Source organism: Brachionichthys hirsutus, chromosome 9 (assembly GCF_040956055.1).
Source record: "Brachionichthys hirsutus isolate HB-005 chromosome 9, CSIRO-AGI_Bhir_v1, whole genome shotgun sequence".
Taxonomy (NCBI): Eukaryota; Metazoa; Chordata; class Actinopteri; order Lophiiformes; family Brachionichthyidae; genus Brachionichthys; species Brachionichthys hirsutus.
Window position 1 is genome coordinate 2,454,730 of NC_090905.1, and position 17,996 is coordinate 2,472,725.

The 17,996-nt window shown below is 44.7% G+C and overlaps 1 protein-coding gene across 1 annotated transcript in view; it reads left to right on the top strand.

Moving 5' to 3' along the window:
- The window catches only part of lrp8 (low density lipoprotein receptor-related protein 8, apolipoprotein e receptor), an 81,810-nt gene that overhangs the window by 51,180 nt on the left and 12,634 nt on the right, over positions 1 to 17,996 (top strand). Inside the window, exons 5-11 of the mRNA XM_068743770.1 lie at positions 5,323 to 5,697; positions 8,034 to 8,156; positions 8,345 to 8,467; positions 10,043 to 10,162; positions 10,567 to 10,692; positions 14,999 to 15,170; positions 17,377 to 17,601. Of these exons, the coding sequence (XP_068599871.1) occupies positions 5,323 to 5,697; positions 8,034 to 8,156; positions 8,345 to 8,467; positions 10,043 to 10,162; positions 10,567 to 10,692; positions 14,999 to 15,170; positions 17,377 to 17,601 (1,264 nt within the window). The remainder of the gene's footprint in view (positions 1 to 5,322; positions 5,698 to 8,033; positions 8,157 to 8,344; positions 8,468 to 10,042; positions 10,163 to 10,566; positions 10,693 to 14,998; positions 15,171 to 17,376; positions 17,602 to 17,996) is intronic.

A 17,996-nucleotide genomic window follows, 5' to 3' on the forward strand; every position in this document is an offset into this window, starting at 1 on the left:
GTTATCCGATATGAGACATAAAAGGCCTCTTAAAAGGCCAACGACACCATCTCAGCCCCGATGCTAATGTTGCTAGCCGGTTGCTAACTTTCAGACGTTTTCTGCACCGATTGGTTGTGTACAATAATGCTCAGGTTCGCTACGATTTAGCCCTTAAATCATACAGATCTGTTTTAAAAGTCAGCTGCTTCCGTAGCTCCTCCTGCGGCGGCTACGATTAGACCACAGCTAGCAGTCGTTTGGGCTTCTAATTCAAATGATGAATAAAACATGGATCCAGGAAGGGAGTTTCTTTATTGCATTAAGAAGAAAGTTTATGAGCCTTTGATTTATGTTCGTTTAAAATCCGGTTTAGGCACGCAGCCACCGCTGGCTCCGTGTTTGCAACTTCCGGGTGAGTGTGGAGGTAAAACTTTTGTCGTTTTATTACTGGCCTCCTGTTTGTTTGCTGAATACCGTGTGTGTGTGTGTGTGTGTGTCTCAGTTCAGCGTGCTTTACTTGCTGACCAGTCAGCTTTTTCATTTCAATGCATTGGAATGTTGAGATTCTGACTCGGCAGGAGCCGGGGTAATTCGGTTTGCTTAAGTGTGATTACCAAAGAAGTTTACGTTTCCACCAGGCTAATGAGACCGCTCACCCTTAAATGAGAACAGGCCATCAATGGATTAGGCAATGTTCCCCTTATCACTCAGCCCATCATGGCTGCCTATTAATACGCAGAAGAAGAGGGAAGTGTGTCCGTCCTGGGATTAAGAGGTTGTGTTCATTAAATTGTCAACAATTGAGGGGAAAACGATCCGCAGTTTAAGTCGATATGTCTCATTTGTTTCTTTACAACCTGGGTTATCTCCATAGTTTTCCTCCGGTCTCTCTTTATCCTCCGTGTCTCCCTAATTCCTCATCTCTGTGTGGTAGCCCAGCAGCAGCTGAACTGTTCAGGGGGATAATTCCCATTATTTGACAGCAAACAGCTTTCCTGGACGTGGGTAAAATCCTGCCGCTGTCCGTGGTGCTGAAACAGCCCCACTCAGTCTGCATATGCACAAAGCTGAAATCTTATAGCCTGGAAAAACCTTCTCCTTTCCATCAACGTCGAGAACATTTCAAAAGCTTTCCAAAGCTATGCGCACATTTTAACCACAATAAGTTATCGTTGGTTATTTTTTAGTCTTTCCCTGGAAATATCACTTTTGAATTGAGTGTGAAAGGCAGTCATTTAAGAAAATAAGTGCTGATATCTTTGCCTTGAGTGAAATTACAGTGTTTAAAAAGGGATGACTGACGTGGAAAATGCTGGTCTTCTCCCAGTGTTCCCAACATGTAGCGTTTGTTAAGCCCCTTTTTAACCAGGCTGTTAGTCAGCGAGCGTTGTTGGAAGCCGTCTTCTGTTTGTCAGTCAGTGATGAAGCTGCTCTGAATTTTTGTTCGGGGTTTTGTTTACAGCACGTTGAAGAGCGTGTCTGTCTTTTGTTCACCGTGTTTGAGTGTTTCTGTTGATGTGTGTGTTTCCTCCTATCGTCCCCTAATCTAAGCACATCACTCGGAAGCACCGCGGGAGCCCCGGAGAGGGGGGGGGGGGGGGGGGCGGCATGTCAAGTTATCTATTTTTCTGCTGCAGCTCTCCTACTCCATCCTACACAGTCTGAAAATGTGTCTGTTGAGCGTGAACAGTTTGTATGGTTCTCTAGTGTTTACTTATGGTTAAACGTGAATTGTTTGTATGATTAATAAAATTTCATCAGTACCTTTTGAGGCCTGCCGCTCCTCCTTGTCATCTTTCTCCCACATCCTCTCGGATTTGTGCAACATGCAAGCATCTTTTTGCAGATCCAGGAACGCCTACCCCGCTGGCGGCCTTACGTCTCTGTCGGTTTGCTGTTTTAATGATATTGGGGCTAATGGCGCCTGATAATGTAGTGAATGCTCCATTAACTGTGTCTGAGCCCTGCTGAGCTGCAGAGTGGAATATGTAGCTTATATATTGCAATTTCCTTCTTTTTCTGCACTTTAACATGTGCAACATGTGTAATTCTGCACATTATTAAGTATTTCCGCTCTGGTTTTACTTGCATTTTGTGCGGAAGCGGGTCAGCCATCGTTGTTGAGCTTGGTTGCTGTTGAATTTTGTCGCTACTATGAATTCATCAGTTGTCACTGTGAGGGAGGATCATCTTTCATTATTATCTTTCAATGACCAGACAGGAAAGTGTTAATAATTAGCAAAAAAAATACAGTGAATCTGCAAGCGTCGTCATGGCAGCGTCCGGGACATCTTCATGTCGGGTCGAGGAATAACTGCTGCTCCCAAGAATGTGCTCACGCAGAAATCCACAACACTTTCAGAATGAGCTGATAATGGGCTGATAATGAGAAGCACATTTGGCACGATGGCCCTGTTCATCTAATTTGGTACTCACATCCTGCCATCTCCTTCCCCAAAATGAAGGCGGCCGCCATTTTGACGCCGATGCTGACTTTGTCTCTGCTATGCGTCAATTTCTGAGGCCAAAAACACAAACTCCTGACATGCTGGTGCGTAAATGCAGGAGGGGATTATGTTCGATGATTAAATGTGCTAAATCCTAAACAACTTAAGCCCCTCTGTCTGTTGACCTGCCTTGTTGACTGTGGCATTTAAAAGAAGGGTGAATAAATCTGCACACATTTTAGAGCCTCTTATGTATTTAAATTTTACCTCCCATCGGTTCTCATGAATAGAGATGATGATTATTTTGCTGTAAGCCATATGTATTGGACAGAGCGAGTTTATGTTCTGTTGACGCTCCTGTGTGAAAGATAAGAAATCCCTGCTGATGTTGGTCTACTCTTCGGCCCATTAAGCCGGTTCTGGACTGAAATGTCCTCAGGTGTTAGTCTGTTTTTAGCTGATTGTACAGGAAGTAGCTTCAGTTTCTGTTTTTATTCTGCGATGTGAAGTCAATGATTTATTTTCTTCTCTGGTTGCTGGAACTGATCTGTGATCTTTAGCTCGCTTATCTGCTAGCCCACCTGGCGAACTATGGTTGGCGACCGGTGTACGTATGTGGGTGGGTCCGTGTCTGCGCCCGTGCACGCATGTGCACACGCTCATCCCACGGCTCAGCGGCTGACATGTTAGACCGCCAGCTGATTGGATTCCACACTCCAGAAACATTAAACCTAGTGACTTGGAGGAGTTGTGTGTGTGTGTGTGTGTGTGTACACAGACCTGCTTGCTTTAGATTAGTCGATGCTCAATTGTTCTTGAGATCAAGGTCAATGAGCTGTGGACTATCGCCCTGCTCCATCTATTAGCTGTCCAGCAGAGAGTCTCAGTTTGGACGGATAGAAAGCTTCAACCCCGAGTTTAACACAATCCCTAACCTGCAGGTGGAAAAGGTTGGTGTCGAGATGTAATCAGTTACAGATTACTGATTACCCATTTGTAATTGGTAAAAATAATTCATTGGATGGATGCGTTTCATTCACAATCAGGATGTTTTTGTAGTTTGGTAAGATTCCTGATGTCATTAATTCTATTGCAATCAAAGTATTTTAAATAGTAATCCCGCCATATCTAATCTTTCGCTGTCACATGTGACCATCGATCCACTCTGCCGTTATCTATCCCATTAAATCTACTCGCATGCTGGTCTGGAAGGTGGGAAAGGACGTTACGCCTCTCAAATCTGTCAGTGAATCCGTTCACCTGATGTGCTCCGTGGAGCCTCCGTCTCCTCTCCAACTCACCCTCCTCTGTGTTTCCAAGAATTGGTTTTGTATTGTCATCCAAGAGAAAGGCTTCACCGACCGATCGACCGGGCTGCTTGTTGTGCGTCAGCTTTGACGTGGAGGGCGAATGGATCAAGGCATAGACGTGACATCGATGAAGAGGCTCCACCCTGAGTGGATTTAAGAAATTTGCTTCAGATAACCGCTTTGTAAGTGGATTATAAAGGCTGCTGATGCTTCAAAGAGAAGAGCCAAATCACGTCATCTGGCTATCATATTTAATTTGGGAACAATCTAGTAAATCACGTATTTTGACATCAGATTAAATCACAGGACAAATAAAGTTAAGTCTTCCATGATGTGGTCTCATACTTTTTTTCTGCAAAAACGAGTCAATTCAGTGTTCCTATGGCGTTTCACCTGAAACTCAAGGAGTTCTTCAACCTGGATGAACTGCAGGCTTGTTTGCGCCTCTAGTCTATAGCGAGGATAAAGCTATCCAGAGGAAGCTGCCTCTTTATTTCCCAGTATCCCGACTGGAACCGCATCAACCAGCTTTTTTCTCTCACCCTTGACATTTATCACAAGACACTGTTTGATCTGAGTGGCCCCATCGAAACTCTACGTGACCCCCCCCAAACCATTTAAGCTTCTGTCGGGATGCTGCTGATGTTGTTTATGTGCTCATGTTAATTAAATTACTTGCATATCGGGGGTGGGGGGGGGTGATTAGCGTGCTAGCAGTAATAGCTAGCAGGGATTCCAATGGCCTATTATCATAATGAGTCCCTTTGGCACACGGCGGGTAGGTGAGAGAGCGAGTGAAGTGGTTACGTCAGACGCCCCGGAGAGGAGAGTCTCATCGAAGGATAAGTGTTTGTTTGTTTGTTTATGTGTTTATGCAAAATATATTCTTCAATTTGATTTGTCCAATCTGGCTGGGATTAGATAATTCCACTTCTTTCTGTGAAATGAAACGATAATAACATAATGAGGTGACACAGCCATTGCAAATTAACGGCTAAGGATTTCATCATAAAGTACATTTATTGTGGTTGTTTCCGTAAATGTTTCCATGCAAACATACCGTAAATGAACACAAATGCGAGTTGAGGGGATTCTGCACTGCAGCACATTGTCATGTTTGTCTGTTACCGTTTGCTTTAATCGAAGATTCGGTTGCAGATGATATCTTTATTTTCTGTTTAATAATTCACAATATTTTCATCTGCTTTTCCCCCTTAAGGCGAGTTGATCTGTTTTTCTTCGTAGCTCTTTGACTGCAGATCAAACGCTTTCTTTGACTTCCATCAGATGTTAAAAGATCAAGAGTAAAGGAGGAAGATGTGAAGCTGCCCATCGCTAACGCTAAAGTTGAACACCGACAGATGAAAAGCTTGAACTTCATTTTGAGAGAAGATAAAGATGTTTAATATCAGAGAAGGTCGATATATGCAGTGATGAGTCTGACCTCGAGCTCCCACTTTCACTCTTGTATCCCTATTTCTAGAAAGAGTTTAAGTAGCTGCAGTGTTTTATTTGACTGCACTCTTTTCTTTTATATTTACAATGAGGTAGTTAATCTTATTCCACCTGTCCCTCTTGTACAGACGCCAAGGCCTGCCCCTCCAAAGACTTCCAGTGCCGTAATGGGAAATGCGTGGCGCCGATATTTGTTTGTGATGGTGACGACGATTGCGGGGATGCCAGCGACGAGGAGAAGTGCTCCGCCCCCACCTGTGGCCAGCACGAGTTCCGCTGCAACGACTCGGAGTGCATCCCCACCCTGTGGAGCTGCGACGGCGACCCGGACTGCAAGGACAAGTCGGACGAGTCCATGGAGCGCTGCAGCCGGCGTACGGAGCCCCAGAAACCCCGCTGCCCGGTGGCCGAGTTCCAGTGCGGGACTGGAGAATGTGTCCACATGAACTGGAAGTGCGACGGAGACGCCGACTGCAAGGATAAATCCGATGAAGCAAGCTGCCGTAAGTCAAGTGTGGATGTTGCGTTTATGCCGATAATGTGTGGGAGGAAATCATGAGTGGTTCAGTATGATTTTATAAACACTGACCAGTATAATTCATTCTGCATCGACTCCATGACTGGATTTTGAGTTTATGAAGCGTTACCCTGGTTACCAGCAGTAATGCATGTTGCGTCTGTAGCAACAATTTGGGCTGTTGCTTTACCACAACAAGTGGAGTGCAGGAATTCATACACTCTGACGGTTGTGTGTCATGAAAGAAGACCGCAGGACAAATCTCTCCAAAAAACTACTGAAGGAAAATCAATGCTAACTTTATCATGATGATCCATTAGCGGGTTGCCATGCCAACCCTGTGTTCCGTGGTTGCAGAAGGAGAACCTTGAGTGCATGTGACTATATGCATTTGTGTGTGTGCGTGTGTGTGTGCGTTTGCATTCCTGTGTGGGAGGTGAAGGTCCCTTGTCGAGCGGAACCTCCATCTGGTCTCCTCTTCACACGCCCACTCGCCACTTTGGTCGATGACAACAACCGACATGATACAATCGCGCGTGCTCTCGCAAGATAACACGGACGTGTATGCGTGGAGACGACACCCATGCTCACACACACACACAACACGCAGGTTTTCACGTGTATACAGATGCATTCGCTGGGACGGCACACAAATGCCACTCCAGTCTGATCTGTTAATGCCGAGTGGAAATAATCACACGTACTGCAGCACAAGCAGTTGTTACAATACATGGATTATTGCACTCGCTGAATAATAACAATCTGCTACACCTTCATATTTGTGCAGATATAATGTCACAAGGCCAAAAGGTTACTATTCTGCCTTTAAGTGTTGCATGATTGAATGTGTTTTGATGAAATGTCATGTGGCAACAAGGTTAAAGAGATATGCAAATGCACCAAAGTCACATCATTTAGGCAATAATACTACACTTATAGGGCCTCGTTTATAACCATATGAATAAATCAGGACTTGCCTTTCCTTGCATCTGTGCATATCGCCTGCTATCAAACATGTTGGATGGCGGGGTTGATGTATTAGAGCCAGTTGGGGCTGTTGTTTCACAGCGACAAGGATCTGGTTGTGCCTTTTGGTTCACTCTGTGCTCTCTGGCTTCCTCCCACAGTCCAAACATGTCTGCATGTACAGTGTGACAAATGTGGGTGGTTTTAGGTTCATGTCACACCAGATGTAATAGATTTGGATGCCTGTGTCATGTAAATGAGTTCTCTAAGTTTAGGGAGGTGCGGTATTTAAATGTAAATTAGAACTGGGAGAGTCATTGCATATCTCCACTTTGTTCTCTCCTCTTCCTTCTTCCACCCAAGCTTCGCTCATTCCCACAGACCCGTCCTCATTTCATTTGAAACATCTGTCTCGGTAATCTCGCAGACATCTTGAGACAAGCGTCTCTGAAAAGAACGACAGGAGGTTTAATGTAAATGAGAAGTGGTCAAACCGTATCTGTAGTTGGTTCTCTCCGATTCCAACTTCTCTGCAGATGGCAAACAATTATTATTACTATTCATCCTGGGGATTAACTATAATTGGCCAGGCTCAGATCCCAATCGTTTCGCTGGAGGAATCAGCGCACTTTGTGGACATCGTCTGATTTTAAGCATTAGGGTGTGTTTATCTTCAGTTGCACCATTTGGTGTTTGTGTTTTACTCCCATATTTCCTGAAATAATGATTGTGTGCAAAGAAAAAAAAAATGTGTGCCCCCCCACCCCCCCACAACCATTGATCACGGCTGTCTCCTATCCCTCCCTAGTCCAAGACACAACACATGAATAATTAAATAGCCAGTTAAAAAAGATGAATGAGTTAAACAAACCTGCCCACCGCTGCTCGAACAACCACAAAAGAATGCCCCTTCGCACACGCGCATGCACACGCACGCGCACACATTTAATAGGTCCCGGAATGCGGGATTTCACGAGACAGTAAATGACTACATGCCTGGTTTTCATTTTCTCCAGGGTTTCCTCTGCTCAGGTAACATTTGCCTTTGACTGATTACTGTTGGATTGGAATGCTCTCAGGTCGCCCTGCCGAAAGAAGCCTAGCACTTTCTCTGCACACACATGCACATGCACATGCACATGGATGCATCTGAGGAAGAGAAACGAGGGACTGTGTGTGTTTTCACCTTTCCAAGGTTGGGGCTGAAAGGAAATGCTAAAAGTTTAGCCATGTTTAGAGGTCTGGTTTGAAGGTACTCCCTAAATGTGTTGTCGCCTAGCCACATAATGGCTGATGTGTTGTACTGTGGTAATAATACAACAGATCGGCTAACTCTGAAGTGTTCCTGGTTTGCAGCCCTACTCACATGTCGACCTGATGAGTTCCAGTGTGGCGACGGATCCTGTATCCACGGCACCAAGCAGTGTAATAAAGTTCACGACTGTCCGGACTACAGCGATGAAGCGGGGTGTGTCAACGGTGAGCGGCGCAGTGGAAATATTTTATCTGGGCAAACTTTCAGTCCAATTGGGCGCGAATGTACTGGAAGTATGAATTTAGATTGAATTCCCATTTGTTTCAACTGTCCAGGAGTCATTCCTGAACAGAAATGAGAATGATAAAGCCTAGTAAATGAAAAACCTCCCAACCTCGTGTTATCGCCGCAGTTACAAAGTGTGACGGGCCAAGACAATTCCGCTGTCGGAACGGGGAGTGTATCGACAGCAGCAAGGTGTGCAACAACGTGAAAGACTGCAAGGACTGGTCCGACGAGCCGATGAAAGACTGCGGTAAGATCACTTCTCCAAGCTTCTCTCTGAATGCCCAGATTCTCATTAGCTCTCTTTACCACCTCAGGCTCTCATGCACGGATGCGGTGCAACGGCACTGATGTGAGCGGGAATACCGAGCAGTCATCAGCTGATTCTAATGTGGGTGGTCACTCCTCTTAGCAAAAGCAGCTTCATTTGATCAAGGCAGGGTAAATCAGGACGTTTCTCAACTGCCTTGTTATGATCAAAGAGCCAAAGCGACTCTGCCCTCGAGTGCAAGCTTAGCTGGGGGGGGGGGGGGGGGGTACGTGACCTGACTGCGTTACCCATACAGACCACACATATTATCTTCACACCATAGATAATTTCCACTTAGGGAGCTTCAGTCACGGATCTGTAATCACAAGCAATGCAATGCAGTCAAGGCAGTTGGGGAAAACTGGCTTGTTAATAGAAATCTATCATCAAACATAGCTTGTTTAAATGCAATTGAAGGAATGTGGGTTTGTGTTATATCGGTGGAATCTTACTCCAGTACGAGCAGAAGTCTTGGAGAGCGAAGGAAAAGGTCTCTCTTGGAAACGGAGCCATCGACTGAGAAACGATATCATTATTATCACTTCATTGAAAATGTTTTTTATTGTGTATCCAAACGAAAAAAACATTTTGCGCTTCTTTTTTTTTTTACTTACATCCATCATCAACATCCCTACCATTTATTTTCAGTTGGAAAAATAACCCTGAACCCAAAGGTTGGGTGTGAAACCCATCGTTGAGAATAGCATATTGAGTCTGCCCACTCCCCAAACTAAAAATAAAAAGATGTTCACATTTTGCCTTCATCCCAGCCCCCCTGGCTGCACCGGACAGCCACATGTAGCTGCTAAAGTGCAAAGACATGTTAATATGCTGTCATAGCAACCTCCACTCTTCTGGGAAAGGTCTGCTCAAGATGTTGGAGCTTGACTGCAGGTTTTCGTTCTGTTCTGCAGCAAGAACATAGTGAGATGAATCGGGGCCGGCTCACAACCCTGTGTTCCAGCTCAACCCATAAATGTTGGATGCTGTTGAGTTCGTTGGTTTGCTTTTTCTTCCCGGATCTCACTTTGGACACAGGCTCACTGTCATGTTGGAAAAGAAAAAGGAATGAAGAGAGGTGCAGAAACGGGAACCAAAAAGAAGGGGGATAGAGTATTCATGTCTCATACACTTTGATCTTTTCTGCGAAATAAACGAGGAGAGAACGGAGAGAATGGGATGAAATGAACAGCAGCGTTTGAAACTGCTCTCTCGTGAGGTGACACATGGTGCATGTGGCCAAGATTGCCTCTGAAACGGAACATCTGGGGCGTGAATCCACACAAACATGCAGGGCTGTGCACATAGCACACACACACACACACCTGTGTGTCTCTTCGGACGGGCATCCGACGCTCACACAGATGCACTAGACGGGATGAAATCCCCTTAAATGAATGATTTGTCCAACTGATCCATCCTGTTATGTCACCATTTGCTGCTCTTTTGTCCTCCACCTTTCCTTTTCTTCCGGTCCCACCCTCCGCCATCCACCCTGCTGTCTTCTCTCTGCAGGCGTGAACGAGTGTACGGACAACAACGGGGGCTGCTCTCACGTCTGCAGGGACCAGAGGATCGGCTACGAGTGTGACTGCCCCTCAGGGTACAAACTCCTGGACAAAAAGACATGTGGAGGTAAAGAAAGTTATGCAACCAAACTAATGTAGAGCTAAACCTTGTGAGGATGGTGATATCCTTTACTCCTATCATATGGTGCTCTGTGATGATATATAGGAGCTACATGGTAGCTGAATTATTGGTAAAGGCTCTGGCAAGAGCCTTTAACGCAGAACATAAATGGGCCATTAAAGGCAACATTAGTCAATACTACTAATACATGAATTTCTTAGAATAAATATAATTTATTTAGCAGGTTTCTTTAGCGGTCGTGTTTTTTTGTTTCACACGAGCTGTCTTTGCAGAATCAATCAATCAAACCAATCAATGCTGAGCATGTTCTCATGTGTATTACTCAAAGACGGCTTCGTGTGTCTCTGTAACTTTAGTTTGATCTTTTATTTCCGTGTTTCTCCCCGCAGACATAGACGAATGTGAGAACCCGGACGCCTGCAGTCAGATTTGCATCAACTACAAAGGAGATTACAAGTGCGAATGCTACGAAGGCTACGAGATGGACCCTGCCTCGAAGACCTGCAAGGCTGTGGGTGAGTGACGTATCACGCACGCACACACGCGCACACACACACGCGCGCACACACACACGCGCACACACACACTGTTGCACAATTACTTGTATGCATTTTTATGGTTAAGACACATTCTGTCCGAGATGGATGTTCTCACCAAAAGGAATTGGACGTAGCTGCAGAAGAATTACGTTCCCTTTGCAGGGCCCCCAGCTACCCGGTGGGGGCGGCTCAGTGAAATGGAAGTCTTGCTTTGTATGCAGGCCTTCCGCACCAATCTGTGCAAAGATAAATATTTTCCATATTTTTCTGGAGTCCCCTCTAATGAAAGGTTTTCAGCCAGCTACCTTTTCCTTCCCTGGTGTGTCAAGGGAAAGATTCAGTGTGGGGAGGGGTCTTGCCCACTCGCTATAGGACACAGGCCGGGTCTATGCCCTTCATTGGCCTGGGTAAACACTCCAAGCACTGGTGTGAATGAAAATAACATCTTATTCTCAAAGCTCCGCCACCCAAAAAAGAATCTGCGTCAGTCCTTGAAGAGTTCCCTGTGAATTCTGGGTGTTTAAAAAAAAATAGAGCCCCCGCATCCTCAGACTGGTACAGCTGGCCCTACTGATAACGACGCTGTCTGTCGGCAACCTTTTAAACACCTGCAGTTCAGGATTCCAGCTAACGCTGACATGTTAGAGCTTCTGAGGTTCAGATGTTTTCATTGAAGCGATTAAATGTTTTGCATCTAGCAGTGCTGAAAGCAGAATTTCAGTGCTGTTGGTAATCCCAAACATTTTATCTATTTAAGGGTTGAAAGGACCCTTAATCTCTTGCCCAGACAAGTGTCGGCGCCTTGCAACGACCCTTTAGTGCAAAAGAAGACGTTAACCTTAACTGATTGAGTTACACAGCAAATTAGTGTTTTTCTTTGGATGAAAAGAGAGGGATGTTTTTAGTGATCACCATTATCTGTGTTAGGTTGAGCCATTACAGGTTGAACCGGCCTGATAATGAGAGCAGAAAAAAAAAAACCTCTCTCTCAAGCCAAATGGCATAAAAAACATCATTGATTGCTTCATGTTCTCTGTGTGAATCTTTATTACCAAACAGTTGTTCTCGGGTCAAGGTGTTCATTGGATTGCAGGATAAGCAAGCAGAAGAGTAAAAACACATTGCTTGTAGGGCTATCTGTCTGCCCATTGAAGTAATGCAGGGATGCAGCCGCCCTGTTGTTGCACATGTCACACACAAAAAGGAAGGCGCTGCAAGCATGTCTGGATTTTTGCTTGTATTGTGGTTAATTTATTCAATTTGCTTTGTGTATCTGATGAACCTGCATTTGTCGCATCCGTGGAAATACAGAAATGTGCATGTTTGCACGGCTGCAAACATCGGCACGCTTGGTCACTTTGGATTCCGCTCACAGAAACTCCACATGTGGTCATTCAGTGGAGTCACATCAGTTGTCACACAGGAACCGTTCTCCCGCGACTTAAAAATGCCAGGGAGTCATTTGAACATCTCTGAGGCACAGGGCAAAACACAGTGTCGTCCTCGGGGTGCAGCTTTTTGCCCTTCAAATTTTTTTTTTATTACTTCAGTCCTTTGAGCCTTTGCAAATGAGCGACATTCACAACACAGTTCAATTAAAAATGTTAAATCAAATAAAAAAAGCTGCCGCACTTTTATTGCAAAACAAGAATCAAGATCTTCAGACGATTTTGCTACAGAACCCAAAATCTCATCCCTGATTTATTTCTGTAGCGCTTCTTTTTTGGCTTTTTACAGAAATGCATGACATTTAGTTTATATGCATGCTTTTTTCAGTGACCTATAGTATTATAGGTTGTTAATCTTTAAAAATACCTGTGCAGAAAATGTAAAACTTTCTCATGGAGCATCTGGCCTTTCACAGCAGAAATAATGACGTGTTATATAGCCTGCTTTGTCATCAGGAATGCAGGTGGGATGGCATTTTGTGTGTGGCCAAAGTGGATTTTTTTTTCCCCCTCCTCTGCTGCAGGATCCGCTCATCATCATAACGATGACCGATACATCCAATAATGATCAGTGTGGTTTTGTTCAGGCTGCTACACAACGACACATCCTGCAGATAGTTGGATTTTTCCTCTTAATTTGTATCTCTCCACAACAGAAAAATCTTGCTTTGGTGTGAACCAAATCAGCAGACCTCCAGTTCCACTCCATATTTATCTTTTCACTTCATTCATTATCTTAATTGGCTGACAGGGCAGAACGTCCCCGAACTTGCTCTACCAATCAGAATGCGTCCAGGAGTCCCTGTTCTTGCTTAGAGTCCACCTGTCGCTCAGGTGGGATCTCTTGTGCAGAGATAATATTGAACTTCTTGATTGCCACAGCCTGAACAAAAATATTCCCAGGACGTGATGCGGCAGCATTAATGATGATTGATGAGTGACGCAGGGGATTGATGAAAGACGAGTTAAATCCATGTCCGTTTTATACATTCCTCAAAATGAACTTTCTAATCCTGTCCCTCCAACACTTACATCCTCATCCTTCTGCATTCCTCCACACACATTCACCACATTAGCCTGTGCATGCTCTCTATTCCATCTCTCGCTCTCTTTCTCTCTCTCTCTCTCGCTCCCTCTTTGTCACACAGGTGGTAAAATTGATGGTTACATGCCTCGTAGTAGAGAGGAAAATGATTGAATCCAACCTGCAGTAGAGATTAAATATATTCTCCCCATCCAGTAGCCCATATTAAAGCAGAACTGGAACCTATGGAGGAATGGTTGGCTTGGCTCTGTGTGAAAAGATGCGTTTGTCGTGTGTGTGTGTGTGTGTGTGTGTGTGTGTGTGCGTGTGTGTGTGTGTGTGTTTGTGTCAGTTGCTGTTGCCAAATTCCATGCCGATCGGAAAGGAGCATGACCGGTAGGAGAGAGGAAGTGAAACAAAGGAAACAAAATGAGACGGTTTTGTGATGGTCCAAAATATAACGACTGAGGGGAGAACAGACAGAAATGTGGGACAAACCAATAATTTGTGTTGTGTGGGGGGGTATCAAAGTGGGATTATTGGACTGCATTTTGATGAAAGATAGAGCTGGTACAGTAAATTTAATGTTCAGTGATTTATGAGTAGATGCACAGATTTTAGAGGTAAAAAATGTCTGTGCTAAAAAAGGAATTGACCTTGTCATCGCATGAACATTATTCAAACGCTTGAGTCATGCTCACCTTCAGCCTGCTGCGTATTTCCCCCGGTGACTAATGTGCCAGCTCACACTTTATGCACCTGAGAGTCTAAAAGTCAAATTAAACTAGAACCGTGTCTCGTGTCTAGTTTTGGCGCTACTACCTCCACCTTGTGCAGGAGGACATGCACTTCCGACATGCTATGATGCACTGTAAATGATCGTTTCAGGCCTTCTTTGCTGTGACTTCCAGGGATGATTAAGAGATCCACACTGTGCAGAAAATGGGCTCCTGTGCCTGAGTGGCATGTCATTTATTTTTGTAAATTGTTCATTTGAATGATTTATTTATGTTAACATTATTAAAAATGCAAAGTATGACAAAAACTACAAATGGAAAAACAAGACCTCTTAAACAATTCTCCCTGTTGGGAGTAAGAGCGAGTGTTTCCGAGCCACCCGTGGTATCTTTGTACCCGCCAGAACATGTAGGACTTCAGCAGTGCTAAAATATCACAGGAATAATGGCTCCAGCGCACTGATTCAATTGGCAGTGCTGTGTCTTCATCACGGCAAGTGAACAAGGCGAATGCACATCCATCCGATATGAAATGGATGTGTAATTGTCATTGGGTAGCTATTTGTGCGTGATTTAGAATTCATTGGATAATTGATCGGCACGGCTAATTTTCAAGCGACATGCGCCGTAAACATTGTCAAGCAGTGAGAATGTGTCTGGAATCAATGTTGGAGAACAACCTTATTATGAGCCGTTTTTTAACATGGATGACGGCGCTCGTTCTGCAGCACTGGCGTAAAGTTAATGTGACCTTCTCCATCTTGGAATCATTGGGAACAGTGTGGATGGCGTGTAAGCGGAGACTCGATTTGGAACATTTATGAAAATGTATGTACCATTGACAAGGTTAAGCAAACGATTCCATCATCATATCCGAAAAATGGCACTTGTCTAGTAGAGAGGGGGCTCGGATTGACGCGCGGTGTGTTTTAGGGATAGGATAGCAGCTGCGTTATCACCTCCTTTCCGGTCTCTCGGTCCGATCTTTAGGACACCAAGCAGGACGTAAATGGCAGAAAATGTTCCTCGGGGAACGTGCTTGTCTGCGATTGTGACTCGAATCTGTCCTTCAGGAAAGAGCCCGTACCTGATGTTCACCAACCGCCACGAGATATGTCGCATTGACCTCCTGAAGAGTGAATACGAGCAGGTAGTTCCCACGCTGAAGAACGCGGTCGCACTGGACGTGGACGTGTCCACCAACAAGATGTTCTGGTGTGATCTGTTTCATCGGAAAATATACAGGTAAGTGCAGAATGCATGGAAGCTGCGGTTTGGACGGTATTTAAAACGGGATTCGACTTGGAGATGCCAAGAATGTCAGCATCACCAGAGATTCTTCCACAGTCACTTTATTGACGCGGATAATCGTGTTTTCACTTTTAATTATAGATTCAATTATTTGTTCTTGTCCTGTTCTTTGTTGATGCTGCTTTTTGTGCCTTTTAAATTAACCCTCAGGGATAAATAAAGTGTTTTTGAATTGAAATGAAAGAAAAAAGCTTTATTATTCGGGATTAGAAATAAAGTTTCACAACAAGCTGTGAATGACTTTAGGAGTTGAGCTGACACGCCTCCTCAGACACCCCACCACTCTGTTTGTCCTCTATCCATCCATCTTTCCTGCTTCAGCTGACAGGTGTGTGTGTGTCTGTGTGTGTGTGTGTGTGCGTGCGCGCGCGCACATGTAAGAAGGTGTGTTTGTGTCTGTATCAGTCACACTTGGAGGGTCACACCATCTGTTGAATGTTAAAAGGTGATGGCGTTTACACATACAGTTGGTGATATTACATGGCTTGTGTGTGCGTGTGCGCGTGTGACGGGTAGAGGGAGGGGTCCTCAATCATCTCAGCTGAGCCATATGCTCTCTAATTTCAGTGCTTTGATAATCACAGCTATTACTCATCTGCTCTCATAGACACACACACTCATGCAGTGATACACTCAAAGCCTTGTGATAAAGAAATGACAATTGTTTGGTAATTTGCTGCTGATTTTAACCGTCTGAGGTTGCTCTAGTCTAAATCCTGCTTATAATGTTATAATGTCAGTCCTTATTTCTTGACTTTACTGTGTTAAGACACTGAACCCACACACTTGATTGCGGTTGGATCATGCTGGGCTGACCTCGGGGTTTTGAACGGACAGCAGTAGCCGACGTCACACTGTTGCATCTACTTCAAGTTGCGTTCGCTGTCTCTGCTTTATTAACTGCATATTTTTTCTGCATCCAAAGATTTAAATGAAACGGATTTATGCCGGTTCCGTCTTTCCCACATGATGAAACGTTGACAAGCCGTCGTGCAATCTAAACCCCCCCCCCCCCCCCCCAGTATGAGCACATTTTAAAACATTCTCTCCTTTCCGTTATTCTCTATTTACTTTCACCGATGCATCGGTGCAGATTCTTAGTCAAAAGGCTTCGTATCTGCTTTCGATTTTCTAGTTCTGCTGCCCTTTTTTACTCGGTTAGCGATAAATAAGAGATAGATAAATAGGGGCTAGGCATTTAGCTTGATGAATGAGGAAGGGTGGCAGGCATAAATTACTTTTTCCTTTTGCAAATGGAAAACTACTCTGTATTTAACAGCGTTTCATAGTAATTAGCAGGTTGCGGGTCGATAACTTGTTAACTTCTAATGATTAAGACGTGTCTTTTAAACAATAATACAGCCAATTAAAGATAGAATCTGCTCAGTGGAGACTCATCTGTCGCTGTCTCATTCCAGTCTGTCACCTCCAACCTGTGTGTCAAAGTCTGACTGGACATTTACTGCAAAATTAAGGACTTTGAATAGATTCAATACTTTGTAATATTATTATCCATGAGAGCAAGTTTGTGTAAATATCAATTAAGATATGGTCATTATGCTTGACAAGGAGTATGATATAATTTTCTTCTAATCACTCGACAGCTGGAGGCAATATTTCCCCCAGTATAATAACATGTAGTATCTGCAGTAATACAGCCAATTAAAAACACAATCTGCTCTCATGACTCATCCATCTGTAGCTCATCATTCGCTCCAGCTACCTCGCTCCTCCCATCCCCGAACAAGGTTGTCTTTTATGTCTTTGTCTTGCATCGCGTTAAAGGATGTTGAGGAAGGATGGGAGGAGAGGAAAGTAAACTGCACAGATGGCAAGTGGGAAGTGATGAAGAGAAGGAGAGAAACTGAGCGAGAAAGAGGCACAGAGTGACAAAATAGATAAGAGGCAGGTTGCTCTGTTGGCCACTGATGGATAAAGACCCCCCCCCCTCCCCCCCCCCCGAGGGAGGGTGTTTGGTGAGAGGCCTGATGCTTTTAGAGAGGTGTCAGGTTTGAGTCTAAAGGACGCTTGTTCCCCGCTGTGTTTAAAGAAGCACATTCAACAGTCAAATCTTTCTTCAGTCCTTTCATAATCCCCCCCCCCCCTTGTCTGAAACTGCTTTCCTCTACTTCCCAACCAGCGCTTACATCAACAAGGCGAGCGACTCGTCGCAGCAGGTGACAGTCGTCGACTCGCTCCAGTCCCCCGAGGGCCTGGCTGTCGACTGGGTCCACAAGAACATCTACTGGACTGACTCGGGCAACAAGAGCGTATCCGTCGCCACGGGGGACGGCAGGAAGAGGAAAGTGCTGATAGCCACCGAGCTGAGCGAGCCACGGGCCATCGCGGTGGATCCTCACCAAGGGTGAGTGGGGGCAGTTTCAAGGTGGGGGGCGGTAGTTTCCAACAGTTTGACAAGATGGAGTTGAAGAAAAGGTAAGGATGGAGACACGGGAGGCAGGAAATAGAGAATATATAGGAGGGTAGCTGGACGAGCCCGTCGTCGTCAGTCAGTCTCTATTTACAAGTAAATATGGAAATATATGGAAAAGTACGTTTAAAAACGTTTCCATTACACCCAATCGGCAGCATTTCTGTACTGCTGCACGGCTTAAAAGGTATTTGGAAATATGATGCGACTCTTATCTGTTCTGCCTCTTTCACTTTCTCTTGAATTCCCCAAGGACTCTTCTGAATTGCGCAGAGCTGCGAAGCATGAAATGGATGCAAATGAGGCTCTAATGGACCCACATACGTAAC